We start from the raw sequence: 24,600 nt of genomic DNA on the forward strand, positions 1-24,600 counted from the left end.
ACAACTGGTGTCTCTGACCTTTGTCTTGTAAAACAGGTAGTGCTGCTTTGAATCCTGCTGCTCAGGCTACCTCTATGGCAGCTGCCTCTCAGATTCCACACATAATCCCCAGGGCTCCTTTAGGGCACCATTTAAAACCCTTTTGTCTACTTTATTGTCTCTCACTCTCTCCGTCCACTTTTCTCTTTTTAGAAATCATACACACCATCTTTATCAATCCCTATGCACTTTCTGAACTTTTATAACTAAATTGCCAAGACTGGGAATAGATTCCTTGAATTGAGCACTCAGTGACTGTCACATTTATTGACTATGTTTGATTCTGCAGTCTTGGGCCAGAAGTTTAATCTAACAGATCTATTCTTTAAAGGCTACTTAAAGGTGTTGTTAACAGAGTGGAGGTGCATCCCCACCATGTGTCTTAGAAAAGCCAGAAAGAGTGCAAGGACCTTGATAGGGTTTGCCTGGGTTATTTTAGGGTCTTTATAGCCATTGAGAGGTGAATAGCAGTCTGATTGGAAGCTGTTCCCTGGGCTTTTACAGCAGGAAACACTGTGCCAAGTCACGTGTGGTTGTGTTTTCAGTCCTTCCTGAGGATCCCTGTAATGAACAGGACCGCTGAAGCTGTTTGGTTCATCTGTCATTGTTACAGATGGGAAATGGAGGTCCAGAGCAGGGAGTGGGGGGCTGACCATTCATTTAGTTAGGCGGTAGGTGACAGTCGGAGGGGCACTTGGGGCTTCTTTCCATTTGATAAATCCATTCACGATGCCTTTTGCCAGACACTGAGGATATAACCGTGAACAAAACAATTCCTTTTCTTCTGGCTTTTAGTGGGGTTTGGACCAGCAACAGATGTCAAAATAAGTCACCTAACAAGAACATGTTAGGTAGGGATGAATGCTTTGAGGGGGCAAAAGCCCTCAGATCGGGAATGACTAGGAGGCACGGAAGAGGCTCTCGTACTTTGGGAGGTAACCAACGGCCTCTCTGAGGAGGTGGTAAGGAGCCAGTCCTGCAAAGGCCTTGGGGAATAGTGCTCCAGACAGGGGTAGGGGTGCTAGAGCAGAGACCCTAAGACCAGAAAGAGCTTGAATGTGTTCCGGAAAGGGTGGGGCAAGGGGGGCAGGAAGGAGCCCGGGCCTGCCGGCCTCATTAGATCAGTCAGGGCTTTGGGTTTTCTTCTGTACACGATAGGAAGTCATCGAAGGTTTTAAGTGGGAGAGGGAATGATGTGATTTAACTTTAACAAGATATCCAAGTTCCACTCTACCTCTGACCAGTCGCAGAGATCAGGAAATTTATATGCTTTTCTCACTACCGTATCCCCAACACCTAGTAGAGAGCCCAGCATATAGTAGGTGCCAAGTAAATGTATACTGGATGAATGAATGAACAAAATGAACACACCAGTCCATCCTTCCAATAGTTTGTGTGATAATTGTGTGATGATGAAATGGTCTGGGTTTCCTTCAGACCAAGGATTAACTCTCTCATTGTCACTGCTTTAGGTCAGAGACCTGGCTTCAAGTACTGGTATGACAAGGAGTGGTTGAGCAGGGGACATATGCATGGCCTGGCATTTTTAGAAGAGAACTATTCTCACCAGAATGCCAAGAAGATTGTGGCCACCCACCAGCTTCTCGGCGATGTGCAGAGAGTGATCGAGGTTCTGCATGGCCTGCAGCTCAAGATGAGCATCTTGCAGTAAGTGTGGCACCTGCAGCTTTGGGGATGAGTCTGATTTGGCGTGGGCAGAGGGCAGGATAAATATGAGAAACTGGAAAGCCACAAAATCGGCGATAAGTTTGAGACTTTTATTTAAGATTCTCAGTTACATGATAAACATTCTTTTTTAAAAAAATTAACTCTATTGAGGTATAATTTACATATAATTAAGTTCACCCATTTTAAATGTTCATTCAGTTTTGGCAAATGTATATACAAACACTACTGTAATCAAGATAGTGTGTGGGGACTTCCCTGGTGGTCCAGTGGTTAAGACACCACACTTCTAATGCAGGGGGTGCAGGTTCAATCCCTGGTCAGGGAACTAAGATCCCACGTGCCACATGGTGCGGCCAAAAAATAAAATACAATAAAATGCCTTAGAAAAAAAAAGAGAAAGAAATGGTGTATTTATAGATTGTTTTTTCTTTTTTTTTTTTTGTACCGTTCTGAGTTGTTTTTTTCTATTTTGGCTGCACTGGGTCTTTGTTGTGGGTTTCTCTAGTTGCAGAGTATGGGTTCAGTTGCCCCGCGGCATGTGGGATCTTAGTTCCCAGACCAGGGATTGAACCCACGCCCGCTGCTTTGGAAGGCAGATTCCTAACCACTGCACGACCAGGAAAGTTCCTGTTCTGAGTTTTTGGGTTTTGTTTTTTAAACTGTGGTAAGATGTACATAATATAAAGTTTGCTATCTTAACCGTTTTTAAGTGTACAGTTCAGTAGTGTTAAGTACATTCACTCTGTTGCACCCAGTCTCCAGAACTCCTTGTGTGGGGCAAAACAAACTCTGTACCCATTAAGCAACTTCTCTCCATTTCCCCTCCCCCAGCCGCTGACAGCCACCCTTCTACCTTCTGTCCCTCTGAATTTGACTGCTCCGGGTACTTCATATAAATGGGATTCTACAGTATTTGTCTTTTTATGACTGGCTCATTTCACTTAGCATAATGTCCTTAAGGTTTGTCTGTGTTGTAAGTTGTATCAGAATTTCCTTCCTTTTTAAGGCTAAATAATATTCCATTATATGTAAAACCACATTTTGTTTATCCATTCATCCTAAACATCGTGGTTTTTTTGGCCACACCTCGCGGCTTGTGGGATCTCAGTTCCCCGACCAGGGATTGAACCTGGACTGCAGACTGTGGCAGTGAAAGCCTGGAATCCTAACCACTAGGCCACCAGGGAACTACCATCCTAAACATTTTTGATTGGGAAACAAAGTAAAATTGAAACAAAGTAAAATTGACATGGCAAGGAGAGGTTGAACAGGGCACATTCAGCAAGAGTATATGTTGATTTGGGTAAAAACCAAGCTGCTATAACAAAACCAAAAAAATAAAGGCTAAACAAAATGGAATTTTCTTTCTCACATAAGGCATGGTCCAGAGGTAGGCAGGGGTCCAGGCCAGGTAGGTAGGTGGCCTTTCTCCAAGATTCCAGCTATGGACGTGGAGACTTGGGTTCCTTCTGTCTTACTGCTCTGGCATTCCATTAGGGTTAATCTCATCTGCGTGGTCCAAGCAGATGCATCTGTACCTCCACTCTGCTCTGACCCCCAGGAGGGGGAGCAAGTGGTTTCATGGACACACCTAACTGCAGGAGGCTAGTAGCTAGGTGGCCATGTGCCCTGAGCAAACTCAGGAGTGAGGGTGGAGGTGGGTGTAAGAGAAGGAAAGGATGGTTGCTGGGGGAATTAGCCATTACTGTGACGGTATCTGTTGAGGTGAACTAAATCAAGTGACCCTGTTTTGGATGTCTTAGACTAGGTATTCCCTCACATTTTATAAAATCAGAAAATTTTCCTCCATATAAGCCAAGTGAATTTCTTCTTAACGAGATGCCAGAAATTGACTGAGACAGGTGGAAGGTGAGGGCAAACCTCAGACGATGCTCCTGATTGTAAATGTTGCTGTGTTTCTTTTCATTTGAGGATTCAGTCAGATGGTGTTCTCTTTCTTCTCACTGAAATACCAGTGCTCCAGCCCTGCCCCATATTTCAGAACCTTGTTCGTTCTGAATCCCCATTTAGATCCTTCATCTTTAATTTTTTTATATAAATTTATTTATTTTATTTATTTATTTTTGGCTGTGTTGGGTCTTTGCTGGTGTGCACGGGCTTTCTCTAGTTGCAGCGAGCGGGGGCTACCCTTCGTTGCAGTGCGCAGGCTTCTCATTGCAGTGGCTTCTCATTGTGGAGCACGGGCTCTAGGCGTGTGGGCTTCAGAAGTTGTGGCACGCGGGCTCCAGTAGTTGCGGCACGTGGGCTCAGTAGTTGTGGCTCACAGGCTCAGTAGTTGTGGCGCACAGGCTTAGTTGCTCCGCGGCATGTGGGATTTTCCCGGACCAGGGATCGAACTCGTGTCCCCTGCATTGGCAGGCAGATTCTCAACCACTACTCCACCAGGGAAGCCCCTAGATCCTTCATCTTTATAGCAGTGACTTTGTACTGGAATTAAATCTGACTTCTCCAAGAAGTTCAGGGGGGAGTATAGGGAGATCTTGTTAGTCATTATATATGGAGAAAAGAGCCTGGGAGACAGGAAGGTGGTCCCAGTATGTCTCTGTACACCTGGATAGTCTCTGCTATCACAGGCTCTGGGTCTTCATTCTCAGAAATTTTGTTCCTAAGTGACCTGGTGGATTCATTTTCAAAGGCAAACAGTAAAACTGGGAATAACTTCAAATGTTGTCATTTCAAAAGTAACACGCATGGCTATGCATACCTTCTTCATGATTGACAGGGCTTACAAAGAAAGGCCAGGGTCATCCTTGTGTAGTAGCTGGGGCTTCAGATCTTAGCTGGGAGGGTGAAAATTGTAGGAGGAAGGAAACAAAGACTTTTGTGATTTTCGTACAAGAACAGGCCCATACTATGGCCTCTATGCTCCAAGTTAACAGATTTCAGGCTACAGTAGACCTGAAAGTGAACAAGGACTTCCATTTCCTCTGATGCAATTATGATTTCAGAGGTGTGCCTGGGATCCTAGGTTCCTGGTACAGGCTGTGATACCCTGTTGGAAGTGGCCAGGGACCCAGGCTGCCTTGATGCTGGTGGTTTCCTCTCCTTCCCCAGTGGATCGGGGTGGTATTGGGGATTGCTAGGGTGGGAGAGCCGAGAAAGGATAGTTGTAGCCCCTTGCGAGCAGAATTTTAGGTTCTGTAAGATCATTCCCTGCTGTCCTATTTATGGCCTATTCCATTTCTGCAGGAAGACTTCAGGAAAGTGTGGGGGTGGGGTGGGGGATATCTATATGTGGGAGTTGCTGCTGAGTTCCTGCTGATCTGGTTTCAGTGTTTCTCAGTTGGGACTGGTGAAGGTAATGTTTACAATTATACCATGAGATAATTCTCTGTATGTGTGGAATTGTACCGAGCGTTACAGGATATTTAGCATCTCTGAATTCAGTGAACTGAATGCTGAGGTCACATATGTGACAATCAGTAGTCATTGTGACAGTTGGAAAGGCTCCCACACATTTCTGCACATCTGTGAACCAAATGTGAGTAGCACCTGTCCGTCCTTCCACTTGCTTGCAAACACCCCTGCCAGCTAGGAACTGCCGGTAGCTGGTGGGCCTTACTCGGGAAGCCCAGTTTTTCTTCCTCCGTCCTTTTCTCCTTTCCTTTCTTTCATTTCATTTAATGATCCAAGGTTATAATGGAAGTTCTGGGTGGTAAACAAGAGTTAAAAAGGTAAAGTTTATCTAGAGTCGTGGCTTTTAAACTTAAATGTATATCCCACAGTAAGAAATACATTTTATATCACTCACATGTACAAAACTGAAACTAAAATTTCACAAACGCCTACTCTTACTTAGAATGGTTCATTCTGGTATTTTCTGTTCTGTTTTTCCTTTTTTACAATTGATTATGATCCAGTAAATCAAAGACCTTCTGTTGGGTCAAACGTCAGACGGTGAATGATTGTGGGAAACTTGAAGTCATACACAGAGTTTTCTGTACACGTATACATGTAGCAAGAGCTTTCAGATTCTCAGAAGTGTCTGTGGCCCAAAAAGGGAGCAGAATCTTTGTTCTTTAATAACAGATTTTCCTCTTTGGAATGGTGTGAACAGAAGATTTTGTTATTAATGGCCTATGCCTAGATGACTTCTGGTTACCACCTCCCTCCCGGGTCACCACTGGATTTGTGTAATTGAGTGCCATTGCATGCCAGGATTATCATGGCTGTTTATTAATAAGTTAAGGTTATTTTTAGTAAGTCACATTTGAAGAGCACTTTACTGCCAACAAAGTACTGTACTTCCATTCAAATTAATTCACTTCATCTATAGCAAACTCAGTGGTTGCTGGCAGACAGGTAGATGGTTAGCCAGATTTGCAGAGGAGGAAACGGGGATGAGGCTGGCTGAGCGACTTGGGCCAGCTGCACTGCTAATCAGCGGCTGAGCTGAAATGCAGTCAGGTCTTCTGACTCCCAAGTCCAGTCCCACTCACTGTGAGTGATACAGCAGGAGCTTGCCTGGAAGTGGTCTCCTCAGAGGCTGCAGATTTACATTCCCTCTTGTGTGGCAAATAGTGGCTTGTACCAGTTGGCCCAGGTGGGAGGTCTTCCCTGCTACTGGAAAGCCCCTGCAGTGGTCCCAGGTACTCCAAAGCCCTCTCTGTGTTTGCCCTCCCAACAGAAGCCGGGAACATCCTGATCTGCAGCTGTGGTGTCAGCCTTGGAAACAGCATCTGGCGGAGGGGAGATCTCATTCCAAACACATCCATGTCACTGAAGCCAAGAGCAGGGAGGAAGCCCCAAGCTATAGAACTTTGAACGGGGCGGTGGAGAAGCCTCTGCCCCTGCCCTTGCCGCGGTCTGTGGAGGAGTCATATATCACCAGCGAGCACTGCTACCAGAAGCCCCGCACCTACTACCCTGCTGTGGAACAGAAGCTGGTGGTGGAGACCCGGCGCTCTGCCCTTGACGATGCAGTCAACCCCCTCCACGAGAATGGTGACGATTCCCTCTCTCCGCGCCTGGGCTGGCCTCTAGAACAAGACAGGAGCAGAGGGGACAGTGACCCCAAACCCAGCTCCCCAAAGGTATGAGGCTCGCTTGTACTGGTCTTAATTCGGTGTTTGGGTGCTTGTACCTTCTCCTCCTAGGGCTAAATGTTCTGTGGAAGATGTTTATTATAGAGTTGTATTTACTGTAAAATTGTATATAAATTTGCTTATCATAGATGTTTTTTGGTCTGTTAAAATGAGTACAAAGTCAAGGGAGCCCACTTAAACCCCAAAAATGTCCACAAAGTGGCAGAGTCGGGGGCGGGGTGTGGAGAGGTGGGAGGTAGCAGGGGAAAAGGGTTGACTGGAACTTGATAAATGGAAGTAAGTTAGGAAAGTGAGTTTTTTTCCTTCAATGCAATTTATAGTTGCCCGTGGGTGCTAATCCTTCCCACGAGCAAAGAATGAGTCAGGTGTTTTGTTAGGCATAAGGTTTTCAGTACAATTCTATGCTGGCTTTACTTTTCACTTTGCAGCCCTGACATAGGAACAGTCCATTTTGTCAAAATATTTGCTGGTTTCATCAGTTTTCCCAAGAGGTACTCTCATTTTCTTGTTATTCAAGTCATTCTCTCCTGGAGCCCCCTGTGTTCTCTTGCCAGTGTTCACTGGTCTCATTCTGCCCTGTCCTCAGTTGTCAGTGAGGATTTGTGTGATTTGAGAGCTTCTCCACCCTTGTCATACTTACTTTCACAGACTTCACTTTGTGGGATGGTATCACCAGCGTAAGTCCATTGCTGCATCGTGCCAAGGGGGAGCATCCTAGGTTAGAAGCCCCTCAAGGGTGGGCGTTATACCTCGTTCAGCCTGTATCCTTGCCAGGGTCTAAACAGTGCTGGATGAGGCTGGTGAGGACATGGTCTTTGGAGACAGACCCAGTTTCAAGTCTGGGCTCAGCCACTTGCTGTGTGATTCTGAGCAGGTCACTTCACCTCCTCAGACGTGTCTCCTTACCCCCTGTCGAGTGGAGCCAGTGGCAGTGCCCTCTCAGTTACTGTGCAGCATATCTGTGAAAAGCTCTCAGAACATGGCTTTGCACATAGTCACCCCTAAATAAATGTTAAGTAGAACCTGTTTCATTTCAAATGAGTGAATGGAAGGTTGCAGTCACAAACCCCAGAAAAGGTTTATGGTCATGGAGACTGGGCACATTGCCTAGAGGTGTCTGGCACATCATGAAAAAATCAGGAAATACGGGGCCTAAACAAGGCAGCTGGGCTTAAAAATCTCTTTCATCGATAGCAGGCTGACCATAGGCCAGCACTGTGTTTTATAAACATTATCCTATTTCATCCTCATGAACCTTTAAAGTAGGATTTACTACTTCCTTCTTTCCCATGAGGGAACAGAGGCCCAGAGAGGTGAAGTAACTCATCCAGATACACACATTCAGCGAGACATGGAGCTAGGATTTAAAGCTAGTTTGTCTGACATCCACATACTAACCCTTGTCTACACTTGCCTTGCTGTATTCTGATCTCAGGTTTCTGGAAGCCCTTCTGTGAGGCCTACTTCAGGCCTAGGGCATTGGGCCATTCTTTGGGAAGCAGCTGTGGGATCCTCTGAGCCAGAGGTCTGTGCTGCCCTGAGGTGGTTGTTATTGGTACAGCAGGCACACTTCTGCCCAGTGCCCAAGAGGGGAGGAACGAGGCAGGGAGGTAGAGAGTTGGGATATTCAAACTGCAACTGGGTTTTCAAATGGTTGTGGACACTGGCTGTTTGGAAGAGGGGCTGGGAGCTGTCTCCATGCAGTAACTTCAATGTTGTTGCATCCCCAGGTGAGGGAATATGTCTCCAGAAAGGTCCTACCTGAGGAAGCCCCCGCTCGGAAGCTGCTGGACAGAGGCGGAGAGGGGCTGCTGAGCTCCCAGCACCAGTGGCAGTTTAACCTGCTGACGCACGTGGAGTCTCTTCAGGACGAAGTCACGCATAGGATGGACTCCATTGAGAAGGAGCTGGACGGTAGGGCTCCCTCCTTGGCTCCCTGCACTTGGCAGCCACTGTGGGCCCACCGGGATGAGCTGCTCTCCAGGCACAGCTGTGTTCTTGTCTCCTCTCTGTCAGTCTCACCACCTTCATTCTCCCCTCAAGATGGCAGAGCCTTACTTTTAGTATTGATCGGGCACTTCTAAGGTTTGTGCAATGTCAGGGGTCCTGCCTCACTTTCCCAGTCCCTTCTGCCAAGGAGAGTGTGCAGAAGAGCAGCTGGACTCTGCCTGCGGGTAGTGTGTGATCTGAGCAGATCTCTACTAAGCCAGTTCTGTGGGGAATTGAAACTTTGACGTATTTGAGCTTTTAGGATGTCTGAGGATTGATCTGAAAACACTTTTTTTTTTTTTTTTTTTTTTTTTTGTGCGGTACACGGGCCTCTCACTGTTGTGGCCTCTCCCGTTGCGGAGCACAGGCTCCAGACGCACAGGCTCAGCGGCCATGGCTCACGGGCCCAGCCGCTCCGCGGCATGTGGGATCCTCCCGGACCGGGGCACGAACCCGTGTCCCCTCCATCGGCAGGCGGACTCTCAACCACTGCGCCACCAGGGAAGCCCTGAAAACACCTTTTATTTCAGCCTTTCTTAAAATCTAATATGAAGCCTTCTCCTCTTTATCAGCAGAGATTTAAGAACTTGACTAAGTCATTTATGTAGCCCCTGGGTATTTGTCCCAGATGTTAGTGGTAACAAATGGGCTTGGAGGACTGAACTCTTGATCCCCAGGATGTTGTCAGTTTGCTTTTTGAAGTCAGACTTCCTTCTTGATTGTTTGTTGTCTTATTCTCTTATTTCCTAATTATTTGTTTTCATCCTTAGAAAGGAGACTGATTAAGAAATAAATGTTCTGTTTGAGGATTCTGAGTACAGCCAGGCTGTTATTACTGTAATTGGGGATGAAATAACTCAGAAGAAAAATGCCATGTGTTATGTAAGCGAGGGTCACAGGTATGGCTGAGGCCGGGCCAGGGGAGGAGAGCTGCTGTGAGGGGAAGTGATAACAGGAAGGCTTCCTGGAGCTCCTGGGACTGAAGTGGAGCCTTGAAGAGAGTGATGTTTTCTGCTACAGAGGGGGTGACTGAGGGTGGATGATAAGAGGACTGGCTCGACTGGGAAAGGGTTGGCCCTGTTGGAGGACAGTGCGAGGGCGAGAGCCTGACACGCCCTCATGCTTTCTTTCCTGCCCCGGAGGCAAACCTGCGGAACCAGGAATGGGAGGCCAGTCCAGGGTCCATTGTGAGGGCATTTCTGGAAGGCAGAGTGTTTCTGTCTCTCTTTCACTCCTGAAAGGTTTCCTTGGGCTCCTTAGAACTGTAGCTGATGCCAGGTCTGTGAAAAACCCTGCTATTAGAAAGCTGAAAGAGGATCGAATGCCAGACTGAAAATTGTAGAGTTTCAGACAGTGGCGGTAGAATTGGCTCTGGGTCCCTGAAAAGAGGCTTAGCACCATGGAAACAGGGCGAAGGTTCTGTTGTTGCCAAAGGAACCTGCCCCTAGGGGAGAAGTCAGAGCCTTCTTTCTTTCTTCCTTCCTTCCTCCCTCCCTTCCTCTCTCCCTTCCTTCCATTTTATTTTTGGCTGCGTTGGGTCTTAGTTGCCGCACGCGGGATCTTCATGGCGGCATGCGGGATCTTTTGTTGTGGCGTGCGGTCTTCTCTCTCTCTGGCTGTGGCACACGGGCTCCAGAGTGCGTGGGCTCTGTAGTTTGTGGCACGTGGGCTCTCTAGTTGAGGCGTGCGGGCTTAGTTGCCCCAAGGCATGTGGGATCTTAGTTCCGCCACCAGGGATCAAACCCACATCCCCTGCACTGGAAGGCACATTCTTTAACTGGACCACCAGGGAAGTCCCAAGCTTGGGCTGCTCCAGCCCTGAGTTCACTGAGTGATCAGTGTGGCCAGGACAACAAGCCTGGGCTCCCTTCTCTGGCCTTCCAGAGGACTCTTGTGTCCTCCATCTGGGGCCACATACTCTGTTCTTGTTCTGATATTCCAGGCTCTGAGAGGTACTGGAAGCATGAAAATCAATTATAAAGTTTAAAGATTTTATTCAGGTAAACAGAGTTTGCATTGTATTTAATAAAGATTCATCAGAATCCCATTTTATTTCTACTATCTTCATTTCATCTAAATACCACCAAGATAAACAGCTTTTATAGGAAGTTACATACAATATTCCTTTTTAAAAAGTCTGATAGGCTATTGTATTGACTTTAAAAAATGTCATTGTTTCAGTGTTAACCATTATTTAATAACTTACGTAGTTGTGTGAACAGTCTTATAAAACTAAAAGATAAAAGATATTTAATGACCATAAAAATACTGAATCTTTTAGCATTAGAAAGATTTTTTTTTTTAATGTTACCTTAGTGAGCATTGGCCTCTATCTAGATTGTCTGGGGGACTGTATTTGAAATGAAACTTTACCTTTATAACCTGCTGCCTTTCTTGGAATCATGATACTGTTGAGAAGCTGTTGAGCTTCCTTAAAAGAGAAACTTGGGGTGATGGTCCAGCACCTGGTGTGGAGAGAAGCCTGGCTTGTTGGATGCTGGGGTCCAGAGGAGGTGCTGTTGGCTCCCACAGTTCTGGGTCTGGTCTTCTTCGTTCCTGCTAGAGAGAAGAATTCCACCTTAGGGGCTCCAAACACTCCTCTTAACCAAGTTCAGACACTATGAGTGGCCTAGGCTCTTCTAGTCTGCACACTGACTGATGCTTTTCTCCCTGTGCGTGCCTGCTGGGTCACCATGGTGTTGGGGGACGTCTTGGGTGAGCCCGAACCACATCTGAGGTAGTTCCAGTAGCTTTAAGAGGGGCCTCTCAGCAATTGTAGGATCATCTTGCCCAGGACAGACTGACTGACATTTTCTCTTGGAATCAACCCAGCCAGCCTTGACTGCCCAGATGGGCTCTTACGGCATTAACTTTGAGTCTTTTCTCCATTTACTCTTTTTTTTAAAAAAAGATTTATTTATGCATGCATGCCAGGTCTTTGGGATCTTCGTTGCTGCGTGTGGGATCTTTAGTTGTGACATGTGGGATCTAGTTCCCTGATCAGGGATCAAACCTGGGTCCCCTGCATTGGGAGCATGGAGTCTTAACCACTGGACCACCGGGGAAGTCCCCCCTCCATTTACTCTTGTGCTCTTTAGCTGAGCAGTTCCTGTCTCTCTCTAGTCTGTGGACTCCTTTTTCTTTTTCTTTTTTTTTTAATAAGACTGTTGTATTGAAACTGGTCACTATGGAGTTTTTCTTGCTCAGGAGGTCACTGGTCACTGTCATTTAACTTTGATCCTTTACTCTTGGTTTTCAAGTTCCGTCTGAGAAGTCAGTTTTGTATTTCTTATTTTCAAGTCCTTGTACTTGTTGGGATCAGGAGGAGGGAAGGCTCCTCCTCCTTGGAACCCCCGAGTGCCAACAAGAAATCTGATGGAGGAAGGTGAACTCTGAGGAGCCCGAGCGTTCAGTGGGGCATATCGCTGGACTGTTCCTGCATTCTCTCACTGCCTCTGTCAAGAGCCTACTATGTACCAGGCATAGTTGAGTGTTAGGGATATAATGGTGAGTAAGGCAGACTCTGCCTCTGCTCTCATGGAGCTTGATCTTATGTTAGAGACAGATATTAATTAAATCAACCCGTTATGTTTAATTATAAACCAGGATAAGTGCTCCAAAGGGGAGCAAGTGATAGCATAGCACCTGTGACACAGGGACCAGATTCAGATTGTAGAGTTGGGGAAGGCTTCCCTGAGAAGTAACTTGCAGGGAACAAAGGATTTAGAAAGGTGGGAAGGAAGATGGAGGGCTGGTCTGAGGAGGGCAGAGGATTGTGTATGAGGCTGCAGGCTTCTTGAGGAACAGGCACTGCATGGTCTTCCTCTTTCTGCACTCTGGCTCCAGGGTCCAGATGGTGCTCAGTAGAGGTTGGTGCACAGACTAGAAAGGCTACGGGCAGGCCGGGGTAAGCACAGGGCCTACCTGGAGGGGCTGGCTCTTGTCAGAGGTGCAGGGCTCCAGAATGGCCCTTCCGCAAATGCCAGAGCTTAAGGGAGTGGCTTGGGGAAGAACAAATATCTTCCTATAGAGAAATTTCTGCTCTCAGAAGCAAGACAGCTTTTTAGATATTGAACTAATTGTAGTCAAGTTTGTTAGTATCTGGACATTTTACATTAAGTACTTAGAAAATAAAATCAGAGTGTTCTGTGCTACTGATGATAGGAATCAATATGAAGCAGATCAGAATTTATGGAGACAAAAATAGACCATTTCAAGTCCCTTTAGATTCTAATTTTTCTTCACAGAAGGCTAAAACACCAGGCTCTCTGATTTTCAACATGGGAAAGCCTTATAAAGATGGGGCGGTAACACTGAGAAAGGTGGGTCCTTCCAAGCCGGCTAGACTATAGAGCTGCACGAATGCAGTAGTCACTAGCTATGTGTGGCTATTTAAATTAATTAAAATGGAATAAAATTTAAATTCAGTTCCTCAGTTGCACTAGCCACGTTTTCAGTACTCAGTAGCTACATATGGCTAGTGGCTATATTAGACAACACAGACATAGCCCATTTCCGTCATTGCAGAAAGTTCTGTTGGACTGCACTGCTCTACAGCATTTGAGCTTTGTCCTAGGAGTAATACTTTGCAGAGAGGGTGATGAGGCAGTGTTGCCTGAAATGGCCCTCCCTCCCCGCCCCCCATGAGTGGTTAGGTGGGATAAAGTGCTGAAATTCTTGCAGAGCAAGTGTTGAGAACTCACCGGGTCCTCTCTCTTCTGCCTACAGTGTTGGAGAGCTGGCTGGACTACACTGGGGAGCTGGAGCCCCCAGAGCCTCTGGCCAGGCTTCCGCAGCTCAAGCATTGCATCAAGCAGCTGCTGACGGACCTGGGCAAGGTGCAACAGATCGCACTCTGCTGCTCAACATGAAACTGGGCACCCCACACTAATGGGGGCACAATCCTGGGGCACCTGCAGGAGGAGCTTCACATATTTAAATAAATAAACCTAGCATGCCGAATGCACGTGACACCGACTGACTTCAGGGATCTGGGCAGGGGTGTGATGGACTTGGACAAAGAGGCCGTTTTGGCTGCTGGAAGGGAGGGCACTCTGATCTCGAAGCCTACCAAGAAGGTAGCAAATAGACTCTTGGGATTCCCTTCTTCTGTGCACATTGTTGAATGGAGAGTGAGTCTTTTTGCACAAACTTCACTTGAAATCGTGCCACTGATGATAAATGGAATGAGAGCCAAAAAAGTTTAGTCGGAAACAGTTGTAAATTCAACTTGCAGCTTATTTAATTGACTTTTCTGTCAGGTTGGGGCACATGCCAAGCCTTCTGGTTTTCTGCCTGGCATGAATTTAGGCAGCAGGCATCATTTTCGTTTTTCCAGCTTCGTGGGAATGTCGTGACTTCACCGTTCTGTGGAGGTTGGGAAGGAGCAGAGGCCTTGGCCGCCCTGTCTTCTTAGAACTCTTCACTTTCTCACCACCTCTCTTGCATGACTTCATGGTACCGGGGACAAGTTTTGTATGCTTTCACCCCAGAATTGGCTGGGTTGTGTCTTTTGTAGCAGAACCCATACAGCCTGTGGAAGAACTAGAATCTCACTGTAATAAGAATCTAGGAGGAATTCCAAACTGAAGCAGGCAGGGTCTGGAACCCAAAGGACAGCATTTTCTACCCACTTCTTGACAGCTTACCAGTTCTATTTAATGTCCAAAAAATGGTTCCCCCAAATTTGAACTCTCACTGTAAAGATTTGTTACAAAGAATGTGGTTTGGGGAATTACCTTACTTTGTATTGTTGTAAACAAACCAGATTCTACATCTGCTGCCGCTTTTCTCCTTCCCCGAAGGGTATATGTTCAGTAGTTGGCATTTTCAGAATTGTTTTAATATACTTTAACACTTTAAATTTCCTGTTCGTATTATTTTGTGAGATCAAGGTGATTATGCTGCTTAAGGTCCAGGTACAGTTTGTACCTTCTGAGACAATATTTGTTACTCTTCCAGGTTACGGTTCCACGTGTAATTGTTTTGTTTTTCCTTACTAGGCAAAGTTAAAGAAAATGTTCCATGCTTTGAGGAGTGACCCATTTTACCATTTAGTTTTCCTATCACTAAAGGCAAAAATCAAAGCACATCTATCCATTAACACTCACAAGTTAATTATGGGTTTATGAATCTGTAATGTTATATGCTGCAAATATTTACTATGTAAACGTGAAGTAGCCAATATCTCAATAGCAATGACAGTATCTCCGGTGACCTTTGGGATGGTTAGGCTTTAAGGTACAGGTCATTGCGGTCACAAAGCCCTCTGTACCAAGATCTGTTTCAAGGTATGCTTTGTCTAGTAATTTAACTCACCATTTGATATAAAATGAATTTAGGACAAGTTGACCTGCTGTAGCTCATCCATCAGAGGGAATACATGTGGCTATGACATCTGTAATAAAGCTGACACAAGTCCTCTGTAAGAGGTTGTTTCCCATTGCTAATGTTGGTGTTTCTGGTGTGGGAAGAAACGCTCAAGGAGTATGCATGGCATCTGTGTTTTGCATAATTTATCAGACGGCCACATGATAAGAACTGTGTGAAGCTTGTCTGAAAGGGGAAGAAACAGGATGATTTTCTGTAGCCACAACTGTGAGGTATGGTGACTTATTAGATTACTGATTTTTCTTTCCTGAAAACACATTTGAGCATAACTTCTGGGGAAGCTGTAACTTTAAGGGAGTCAATCTCATGTCTTTTTCAAGATGAAAGAAGAAACTGAGTTACCCTAATTTTGCCAAGTGGCCGTTATTGAGTTTACTGTATGCTTTTTGTAAAGGAAATAATCCCATTTCACTCATTGTGACCTTTGTCCTTAGGGAAGCAGGGGGTGACTCCAAGTTCTGATAACCCCAGTGTGCTTCCCTAATTTAAAGCCATGTTGAGGGGCTCCATCCCCAATTCCTGGGTCAAGTTGAATTAACCCCAGGCTGGAGCACTGGAAACTGTTATTTGCAAATATTACTGTTACCATTTAGAAATATGTACACTACCTAAGTTTTCTTTTGAGAAAAACTATCCACCTATTAAAAAAATTGCCTTGACAAAAACAGTTCTGGTTTGACTAATCATTTTGTTTAAGTGATGGGTGTATGCAAGGTGGACCCTTGATGAGCCAACATTGCACTGTGGATACATATCTATGTTTACGCGCTATTAGAACAGAAGGCGCTGTATATAGAAATGTTGCTTTGAAGCAATATTTGCAAAACATGCAAACTTCTGTATCTGTATTTGGAAAAAATAAAACAGGTTTTTGTTGCTACGTTTCAGTCATTTGTTATAGTTATCTACCCTTTTTTTTTTTTTTTTTTTTTTTTGCGGTATGCAGGCCTCTCACTGTTGCGGCCTCTCCCGTTGCGGAGCACAGGCTCCGGACGCACAGGCTCAGCGGCCATGGCTCACTGGCCCAGCCGCTCCGCGGCATGTGGGATCTTCCCGGACCAGGGCACGAACCCGTGTCCCCTGCATTGGCGGGCGGACTCTCAGCCACTGCACCACCAGGGAAGCCCTACCCTATTTTTTTTTTTAATAAATTTATTTTTCTTTTTATATTTATTTTTAGCTGCATTGGGTCTTCGTTGCTGTGTGCAGGCTTTCTCTAGTTGTGGTGAGCGGGGGCTCCTCTTTGTTGCGGTGCACGGGCTTCTCATTGCAGTGGCTTCTCTTGTTGCAGAGCATGGGCTCTAGGCATGCAGGCTTCAGTAGTTGTGGCACACAGGCTCAGTAGTTATGGCTCGCGGGCTCCAGAGTGCAGGCTCAGTAGCTGTGGCACACGGGCTTAGTTGCTCCGTGGCATGTGGGATCTTCCAGGACCAGGGCTTGAACCTGTCTCTCCTGAATTGGCAGGCAGATTCTCATTAACCACTACACCACCAGGGAAGTCCCATCTACCCTGTTTTTAATGTGCATTAATTTTCTATAAACATTACCTTTTAAAGGAAGTCTGCTTTTACATTCTTAGTAGACGTATCTTCTGCAGGGAGGCAGCTGCAGGCTTAAATCCAAAATCCCAAGGACATATGCAAAATACTTTTGAATTCATTTAAGTGTCTTTAATATTCAAAAGTAAAATGCCCCACACCACCCTCTAGCCCAGTCTGGCTCATGCTTTGTGATGTGAGCTGCAGGACTATTCAATTTTTGATTGTTGAAAGCAGTGCAGGGAAAATAGGTCTGGCCTTCCCTATATTAAAAGATGGCACCCACTGCAATTAGGACCCTTCTGAGGGCAAGCCAAACGGCCTATGAACCCCAATCAGCTCCTTCCTGGGTGTGCGTAAGACTCAAGGAATGGAGTAGGCTCTAAGCTTATACTGCAGAGCTTCCCTGTTCTTGCCACATTGCTTCTTCCCTTCCTAAACAATTATGCTTATTAAAAAAGTTGAGGGAGGCAGTTGGAGAGACATTAAAGTGAGTAGCAATCCATTAGTTCACACCAGATATGCTCCTTAAATCTTTCAAGAGCCTTAAAATTTGGTAAGAAAGGTGAGTATAGAGGCTTAAGCCAGAGCTCACAAACAAGAACTAGCCTATCTCTGTAAACACCGGCACTAAACACTTACTAAAATAGCCCTATAACTTGGGCCTTTGGGGAAGTCTGTGCCCAAAGGGCAGGCTGATGGAGCAAGCTGGTGGCAGCATTGGTATAGCAGTAGGCAGTTAAATAAGCACCTAGTAGAGCCAGCTATTTGCCGGCACGACCCACCGCCATCTACAAGACAACAGAACACTGTCATCTGTTCTCTTAGGAAAACAAGCTCAAATTCTAACTAGTGAGAGGTAGGGGCGACGATGGAACACAGGCTGCTGGAGCCCTCATTACATAGACTCCACAAAACAAAGGAAACCCAAGTGCGACGCTGGGGAATGCGCAGGAAAAAAATTTCCCAGATGTGGCGGCCCAGGCCTAACCAACACATAATGATCCCACAAAAGCCAACGATGGCCACGTGAATGAGAAACAAAGGCTTTATTCTCATGGACTCCCAACTTGGTTCGCCACCAGCCAGAAAGGAGGTTGGAAATAGGTTCGGGAAAATAAGCACGATAAAGGACGAACGAAAAGGACACACGAGACTGCAGGAACTGCCAAAACTCATTTTTCATTAACGCGTAATGGGGAGCCACGCTCAGGGCCTCGGATCTGATCACGGCTCTAGTCCAGAGAGCGCCCGGGCCGGGCCGCCCGCAGCTCTGCCGCTCAGCCGGTGATGCGCACGTCCGTGCGGCGGCGAAGCCGCCGGGCCCGCGCTGCCTCAGGCAGGATGGCGAGCAGCTGCTCCTGCACCAGCATCTCCACGATCTGCTCCTTCGTACGGATGTCGGGCCGCAGCCACTGGCGGGAGAGCTCCCGCAGCTGTCGGAACGCCTCCCGAGGGCCTGCCGCGTCCTGGTAGCGGAACTGCCGGAATCGCTGGCGGAACGTCTCCGGGCCGGGCCGGGAGCCGCCAGGGCCTGGGGGGGATCGCGGAGCGGCTTCGGCAAACGGCGCGGAGGCCAGGGGTGCGGGCCCGAGGGGCAGCTCCAGGGCGGCGGCGGCCGCCGCGGGAAACGTAGGATTCGCTTCGGGGACCGCGGCGTTGAGGCTGGACGATTCGGGGGCAGGCGGTGGGGTCTCAGGAGTCGAGGAGGAGCCCGTAGAATTACGCTCCGGGCCTGAGCTCAAGCCGGCCCCTTCCTCTTTCCCCGACAGCGGCGCGAGGCTCTCGGTTACTGCCAAGCTCGGCTCACTTGCCGCCATGACTCCAACTCTGGACGTCACCCTTTGTCCGGCAGCTGTGGGCGCAGCACAGCGTCTGCTAGGGAGCAGGGTGAAGAGGGAGACGTTTCCGTTAAAGGGCGGAGCCCGCGCGACCCTGAGGGAGAGGGGCGGTGGGGGCCCCCAGCCTACCAGCGCCAGCAAAGCGCCTGGGACGGCCGGAAGTGGGCGTCCAGGCTGGCTTCTCTATGGTGAGCTCGGCGCGCGAGCGTCCGGAAGCTGAGTCCGGGCTCCCGGAAGCGGCGCCCTCTCGCGTTCCTGAGTCCCGGCAGGAGGCTGTGGCTACCGCCAGCCCGCCGACCAGTCGAAGCGTGCAATGGCTGGCTCCGGCTGGTGGCGCCTACGAGCACCAGTTCTAGGAGAAGGAGAAGTCGAAGAGTCGGAGGAGGAGCCGGAGGAGGGGTCGGAGGAGGAGTCGGTGCCGGAGCCGCCGCTCAAGCCCAAGCCCAAGCGGAAGCCCAAGCCTAAGGAGAAGGGGCCCAGAAGGGTCCCTCTCCGCCTAGATCGGTTCGGCTTGCAGGTGACCTAAGTCTGCCCCTGCGTGCGCGCCTCCTTACTTGACCCTGATTAGGATGATGGCGAACCAATGGCTCCCGGGGGCTGGCGCCCGGCGGGTGGCGGGAGCGGGACGGCGGTCGGGGGCTGGAGGAGGGCCCAACTCGAGAAAGTTCTCTCGCTCACTCAAAAGAGGAGGGCAGTACACCCGCCTTGTGGCGAGGATGACACAAGATAACGTGTGTAAGATCTGCAACACACGTAGTAAAAGTTGCCCTTTTTATGGCACAAAGTAAATGCTCAAGAACTTTTTGCCATTACGATTTTGCTTTTTGGCGTGGCCTCTGAAACCAAGGGACAGGTGGCTCTGGGTTTTGCTTTTAATTTCAGGATTCCTAAATAGACTAAATGCGTAGCCTCATATAGTGGCCACTAGCCCCATATGCTTACTGAGCCCTTGACATGTGGCTAGTGGGAATTGGGTTGTGATGTAATGTTAAGTACAGCCAGGACTTAGTATGAAAAAAAAATGTAAAATATCTCAGTAATTTTTTATATTGGTTACATGTTGGATTGGTAGTATTTTGCATATATTGGGTCAAATAAAATATATAATTAAAATTAATTTCACGTGTGTCATTTACTTTTAAATGTGGCTACTAGAAAATTTTACATTACGTATATGGTTTTCATTATACATTCGTTGAACGGTAAAACTGTGCTACCCTATTGGAGTCAGGCTGCTTTGGGGGAATCTCCGAAGGGTTTATTTGCCTTAGGCCAGAGTTGCGGAGAGGATTAAATAGTGAAGACTTTGGAAAGAAAGGGCTTTTTAAATGTTTGTCTTCATTAAGTAAATTGCTTCATTAAGTAAAACATTTTCAATTGTTTGTCTTCATTAAGTAAAAACCTAATTAGTAGTTACGAGAATTCAGTGAGATGATGCAGGTAAAAGCATGTAGCTCTGACAGCCCTTTGGTAAGTGATATTCTTTTTGACAACTGGCTCACAAATATGTTTTGTATGTATTTTACAGACTGGGAAACTAAGGGAGAGACAGGGGTCTCTTATGAAGATTTTGTATAACCCTTGCAGTACCTTTGATTTCTATGCAGAATGAGTGGGCCTCTTTAACAGCCATCAGCACACCAGTGGCCCTGATGTAAAACTTGCCTCCCCCATAGGATGTGCTCTTGTAAATGGGTTGAAGTAGATCCTCACAGAACAGTTTCCACAGCCTGAAAACCTTGAAAGTCATCACAATGGGTCTTTAATGTTTTTAGTTAGTAATATGTAAAAATTGAGAGTTCACGTGCAAATCTGGATTTCCAGTTTTTCTTGAAAAAGTGGACAAGCTGGCTGCACCGGACCCACCCACATTCCTGCCAGTTAACAATTAGCTGGAGCTGAGTCTCCTTCCTTTAGACAGATACTCTGTTCCAGTGAGGTTCAGTCCCCACCCACCATTCCCTATTCTCTGAAATAGAATGTTGTTTCATGTTACATTAACATTCAGAAGAGTTCATTTACTATTGCTCTCAGGTTGTCGTTTTCCTTAGAGCCAATATTTTTCCCTATTTTCTTTTCAAAGGTGGGAAAACAGGGGCCTAGAGTTTGTCATACCTACCAGCTTCAAACCTTTCCTTCCTCTGCCAGGCCTCTTGGCAGTTGGGTTTGCTGCCCTGAGTGAACCAACAGTCCTATTTCCTGTGTGGTAATAGGCAGTCGGTATCCAGGGCTAAGGGAGCCCACCAAACTCTGAAGAAGGATGAGGGGTCCTGGAAGTCTTCACTCAGGAGGGGACCTTTAAGCCTAGACTCAAGAAGAAAAAGGGTCGAGTTAGGGGCATTCCAGGTAGAAGGCACTGTCTGTACCAAGGCACAGAGTGAATGGGAACAAAGCTTTGTGGAAACTGCAGGCTGAGGTGAGGTCTGGGGAAGGGATAAGAGCTGAGGTTGGAAGGTCAATTAGAGGTTAAATCATAAAGAGCCTAGAATTCCATGTTGAAAAATTGAATCGTCCTCTTGCAGAAGGGAACGAACTCTTGTGGTACTGGGAATCACGAGTGTTAGAGCTCTAGCCCGTTTCTTCCATCCCTATTGGAATCACAGAACATTGGAGATAGAAGGAGACATCTTAGAGTTCTACTAGAATTGTCGAATGTTAGAATGGAAGGGACCTCAGAGATTAAATCCAAAATCAGTTTCAGTTATAAGCCCCCAAAATCTATTTTTAAAAAAATAATACCTCTTCCTAGAAGAAGGATGCACTTACATACTTCTGCATACAATTTCAGGTAATTTCAGATAGCCTTGAACCCATCCGGAGGACTCAGGTTAAGTTTAAAATATATATTTACGTGCATTCTATTCTGAATTTTGCAGGTTAAGAAATCAAGATACCAAGAGGCAAAGGATTGGTCGAAAATCAAAAACCTAGTAAGTGTTTCCAGGAGGACAAAATTCTTTTGACTTCCTAGTCCAATGCTTTTATCATATTAGACATTTTTATTAGCACTAGTTGGGAGCTCCCATGGGAATGCATGATAATTCATTCATCTCATATCACTTAGCTTCCGACACAAGTCCTGACTCCCAGCTGACACTCAGTAAATTTTTTTTTTTTTTTTTTTTTTTTTGCGGTACACGGGCCTCTCACTGTTGTGGCCTCTCCCGTTGCGGAGCACAGGCTCCGGACGCGCAGGCTCAGCGGCCATGGCTCACGGGCCCAGACGCTCTGTGGCATGTAGGATCCTCCCGGACCGGGGCATGAACCCATGTCCCCTGCATTGGCAGACAGACTCTCAACCACTGCGCCACCAGGGAAGCCCAGTAAATGTTGATTAAAGAGGACAAGCAGTGGATTGCAGACCATGCCTGTGAAAGGAGAGCTCCAGTAATGATTTCCAGACTCTTTCAGACAGAGGTTTTGTTGTCTTTTGATGGCACACTGTTGGGGGTTGTGGAACAGAAGCCTAGACACTTTTTTTCTTTTTTGTTTTCGGTACGCGGGCCTCTCACTGTTGTGGCCTCTCCCGTTGCGGAGCACGGGCTCCGGACGCGCAGGCTCAGTGGCCATGGCTCACGGGCCCAGCCTCTCCGCGGCATGTGGGATCCTCCCGGACCGGGGCACGAACCCGTGTCCCCTGCATCGGCAGGCGGACTCTCAACCACTGCGCCACCAGGGAAGCCCCGATACTTTTTTTTAAAAAGCTTTTTATTTGGAAATAATCATAGATGCACAGAAAATTGCAAAAAGAGTGCAGACTTCACTTAGTTTTCCCCAGTGGTAACATAACTGTAGTGCAATATCAAAACCAGGGAATTGACATTGATGTAATCCACAGAGTTTATTCAGTTTTCACCAGTTTTATATGCACTATTTGTGTATGTATATAGGCCTATGCAATTCTGTCACGTGTAGATTAGTGCAATGTTACCACCATAAATACCTAGAGATGTTTGATCATCACAAACGTCCCTCATGCTGCTGCTTTATAATTACACCCATTCCTTTCGCATACGCTGTATCCCCAACCGCAGGTAACACTAATCTATTCTCCATCTCTTTAATTTTTTTCATTTCAAAAACGTTGTATAAATGGGATCATTTAGTATGTAACTTTTGGGGATTGGCTTTTTTTTTTACTCAGAATAATTCCCTGGAGATTCTTCCAGGTTTTTGTGTGTATCAATAGTTTGTTCATTTTTATTGCTGAGTCATAATCCATGGTGTGGATGTACCATGGTGTATTTAACCAGTCACCCACTGAAGGACATTTGAGTTATTTCCAATTTGGGGCTATCACAAATAAACTTGCTATGAATTCTTTTATAATATGGCCTTAGGTAAGTCGTATACGCTTCCTGAGCCTGGGGATGATAACTACCACACAGAATGGCTCTGAGGAGTCAATGAGAGAATATATGTAAAAGAACTAGTACCAGGGCTTCCCTGATGGCGCAGTGGTTAAGAATCCGCCTGCCAATGCAGGAGACATGGGTTCGAGCCCTGGTCCAGGAAGATCCCACATGCAGTGGAGCAACCAAGCCCATGCACCACAACTACTGAGCCTGTGCTCTAGAGCCTGTGAGCCACAACTACTGAGCCCGCATGCCACAACTATTGAAGCCCGTGTGCCTAGAGCCCGTGCTCCGCAACAAGAGAAGCCATCGCAATGAGAAGCCCGCGCACCGCAATGAAGAGTAGCCCCCATTCACCGCAGCTAGAGAAAAGTCCACATGCAGCAACGAAGACCTAGTGCAGCCAAAAATAAATAAATTAATTAATTTAAAAAGAAAAAAAGAACTAGTACCAGGTCTGGTATTATTTAGATGTTCTTTAACTTCTTACATCAATGTTTTATAATTTTCAGCATACAGAGCCTGCACATATTTTGTTATACCTAAGTATTTCATGTTTTTAGTGCTACTATAAATGGTATTGTTTAAAATTTTTTGATTTTTAATTGTTTGATAGTATGTAAAAATACAATTGAATTTTGTTTAGTAACTTGTGTCCTTCATTAAACCAGGAAACTCAGCCCCGCTGGGGTTGTTTCTTCAAGTTTTTACTACCCTCACTCCCAAAATCCACTTGGCATTATTTGCTTTTCAGATTCTGAAGTTGGTTGCTGTTTGTATTTTGTCCAGAGTTTTTAGTTGTAACGGATGAGGGAGAGAGGCTGTAATGGGATTACTCCATCTTGGTTGCTACTGGAATTCATTATTTATTCTGATACTCAAATTATCTCAGATTTGACCAGTGGGAGCCCCTTCAGGCTGACTTCTGTGTCCTTCTGATACATCTCCATCATTTTTTGAGTATTTTCTTACTTTCTAGCATATCTTGTACCTTCTCTGTCTCAGCTCAGGATTCAGTCATTTCTCCAAGAAACCCTTGTTCTTTTAGTGGAGAATGGTGTTTAGAAACCAAGATTTGGGCAGTGGGTTTGTTCATTGCTGTTGGAATGGTCACTGCTCCTAGGCTGTCTCATGGACAGAGGGAGGGTATATATGTATGTATATACGGTAAGTGCACGTACATTTATATCTGTTTATTTCTACACCTATCTATATATATTGAAATCCATGAGTTCACACCAACACATTCAACTCCAGTCCAACACCACAGGGTTTATCCTAGTTTTCTCTCTTTCTATACATTTAATTCCCTTCTTTGACAGAGAGAAACCTGGCTCTCACGGTCTTCTTTGACCAGCCCTCCTGAATGTAACCAGTCTCCTGTTGTTGCACACTAACCCTGTCCCCCACCACCATGCCCTCACCCCAGTCCCCTCACCCTGCTCAGGGCTCCAGCACCTTGTGCTACCCCACCACAGCCTCCCTCTACCCCCAGACAGATGCCTGCTATGCCTGGCCTCAACTAATGGCTTCTAAACAGAATCATTCAGGAAGGGTGGGGGACGGGGAATGAAACCATACCTCGAAACCTCACACCTTAGATGGGATTCACACCCAGTTGCACCTCAGATGGGACTTGACCCACAATCTCTGGCTTAGGAGGGTACTCGAACCCACAGTCTCCCAGCTGAAA

At 46.5% G+C, this 24,600-nt stretch overlaps 3 protein-coding genes across 15 annotated transcripts in view; 2 read left to right on the plus strand and 1 right to left on the minus strand.

The window, feature by feature from the left end:
- PHF20 (PHD finger protein 20) overlaps positions 1–16,060 on the plus strand; it is a 133,523-nt gene extending 117,463 nt beyond the window's left edge. For all 6 annotated transcript variants that reach the window (XM_019950835.3, XM_019950833.3, XM_073792939.1 and 3 more), the window contains 4 exons: positions 1,512–1,707; positions 6,377–6,782; positions 8,525–8,708; positions 13,512–16,060. In XM_019950835.3, the coding sequence (XP_019806394.1) occupies positions 1,512–1,707; positions 6,377–6,782; positions 8,525–8,708; positions 13,512–13,654 (929 nt within the window). In that variant the 3' untranslated portion in view covers positions 13,655–16,060. The remainder of the gene's footprint in view (positions 1–1,511; positions 1,708–6,376; positions 6,783–8,524; positions 8,709–13,511) is intronic.
- A 1,685-nt stretch (positions 16,061–17,745) lies between these two features.
- SCAND1 (SCAN domain containing 1) lies at positions 17,746–18,677 on the minus strand. The gene has a single exon (XM_019950874.3). The coding sequence runs from the start codon at positions 18,529–18,531 to the stop codon at positions 17,992–17,994; it is 540 nt and encodes a 179-aa protein (XP_019806433.1). The 5' UTR covers positions 18,532–18,677; the 3' UTR covers positions 17,746–17,991.
- A 47-nt stretch (positions 18,678–18,724) lies between these two features.
- The window catches only part of CNBD2 (cyclic nucleotide binding domain containing 2), a 73,283-nt gene continuing 67,407 nt past the window's right edge, over positions 18,725–24,600 (plus strand). For 7 of the 8 annotated variants that reach the window (XM_073792941.1, XM_019950869.3, XM_073792942.1 and 4 more), the window contains exons 1-2: positions 18,725–19,069; positions 21,429–21,482. In XM_073792941.1, coding sequence (XP_073649042.1) covers positions 18,866–19,069; positions 21,429–21,482 — 258 coding nt within the window. In that variant the 5' untranslated portion in view covers positions 18,725–18,865. Of the gene's footprint in view, positions 19,070–19,947; positions 20,023–21,428; positions 21,483–24,600 lie in introns of all 8 variants that reach the window. The other variant, XM_073792943.1, reaches the window with a different exon arrangement.

Source organism: Tursiops truncatus, chromosome 15 (genome assembly GCF_011762595.2).
Source record: "Tursiops truncatus isolate mTurTru1 chromosome 15, mTurTru1.mat.Y, whole genome shotgun sequence".
In the NCBI taxonomy this organism is placed as follows: domain Eukaryota; kingdom Metazoa; phylum Chordata; class Mammalia; order Artiodactyla; family Delphinidae; genus Tursiops; species Tursiops truncatus.

Coding starts and splice junctions, on each gene's coding strand:
- SCAND1 (XM_019950874.3), bottom strand. CDS start 18,531: ATGGCGGCAAGTGAGCCGAGCTTGGCAGTAACCGAGAGCCTCGCGCCG.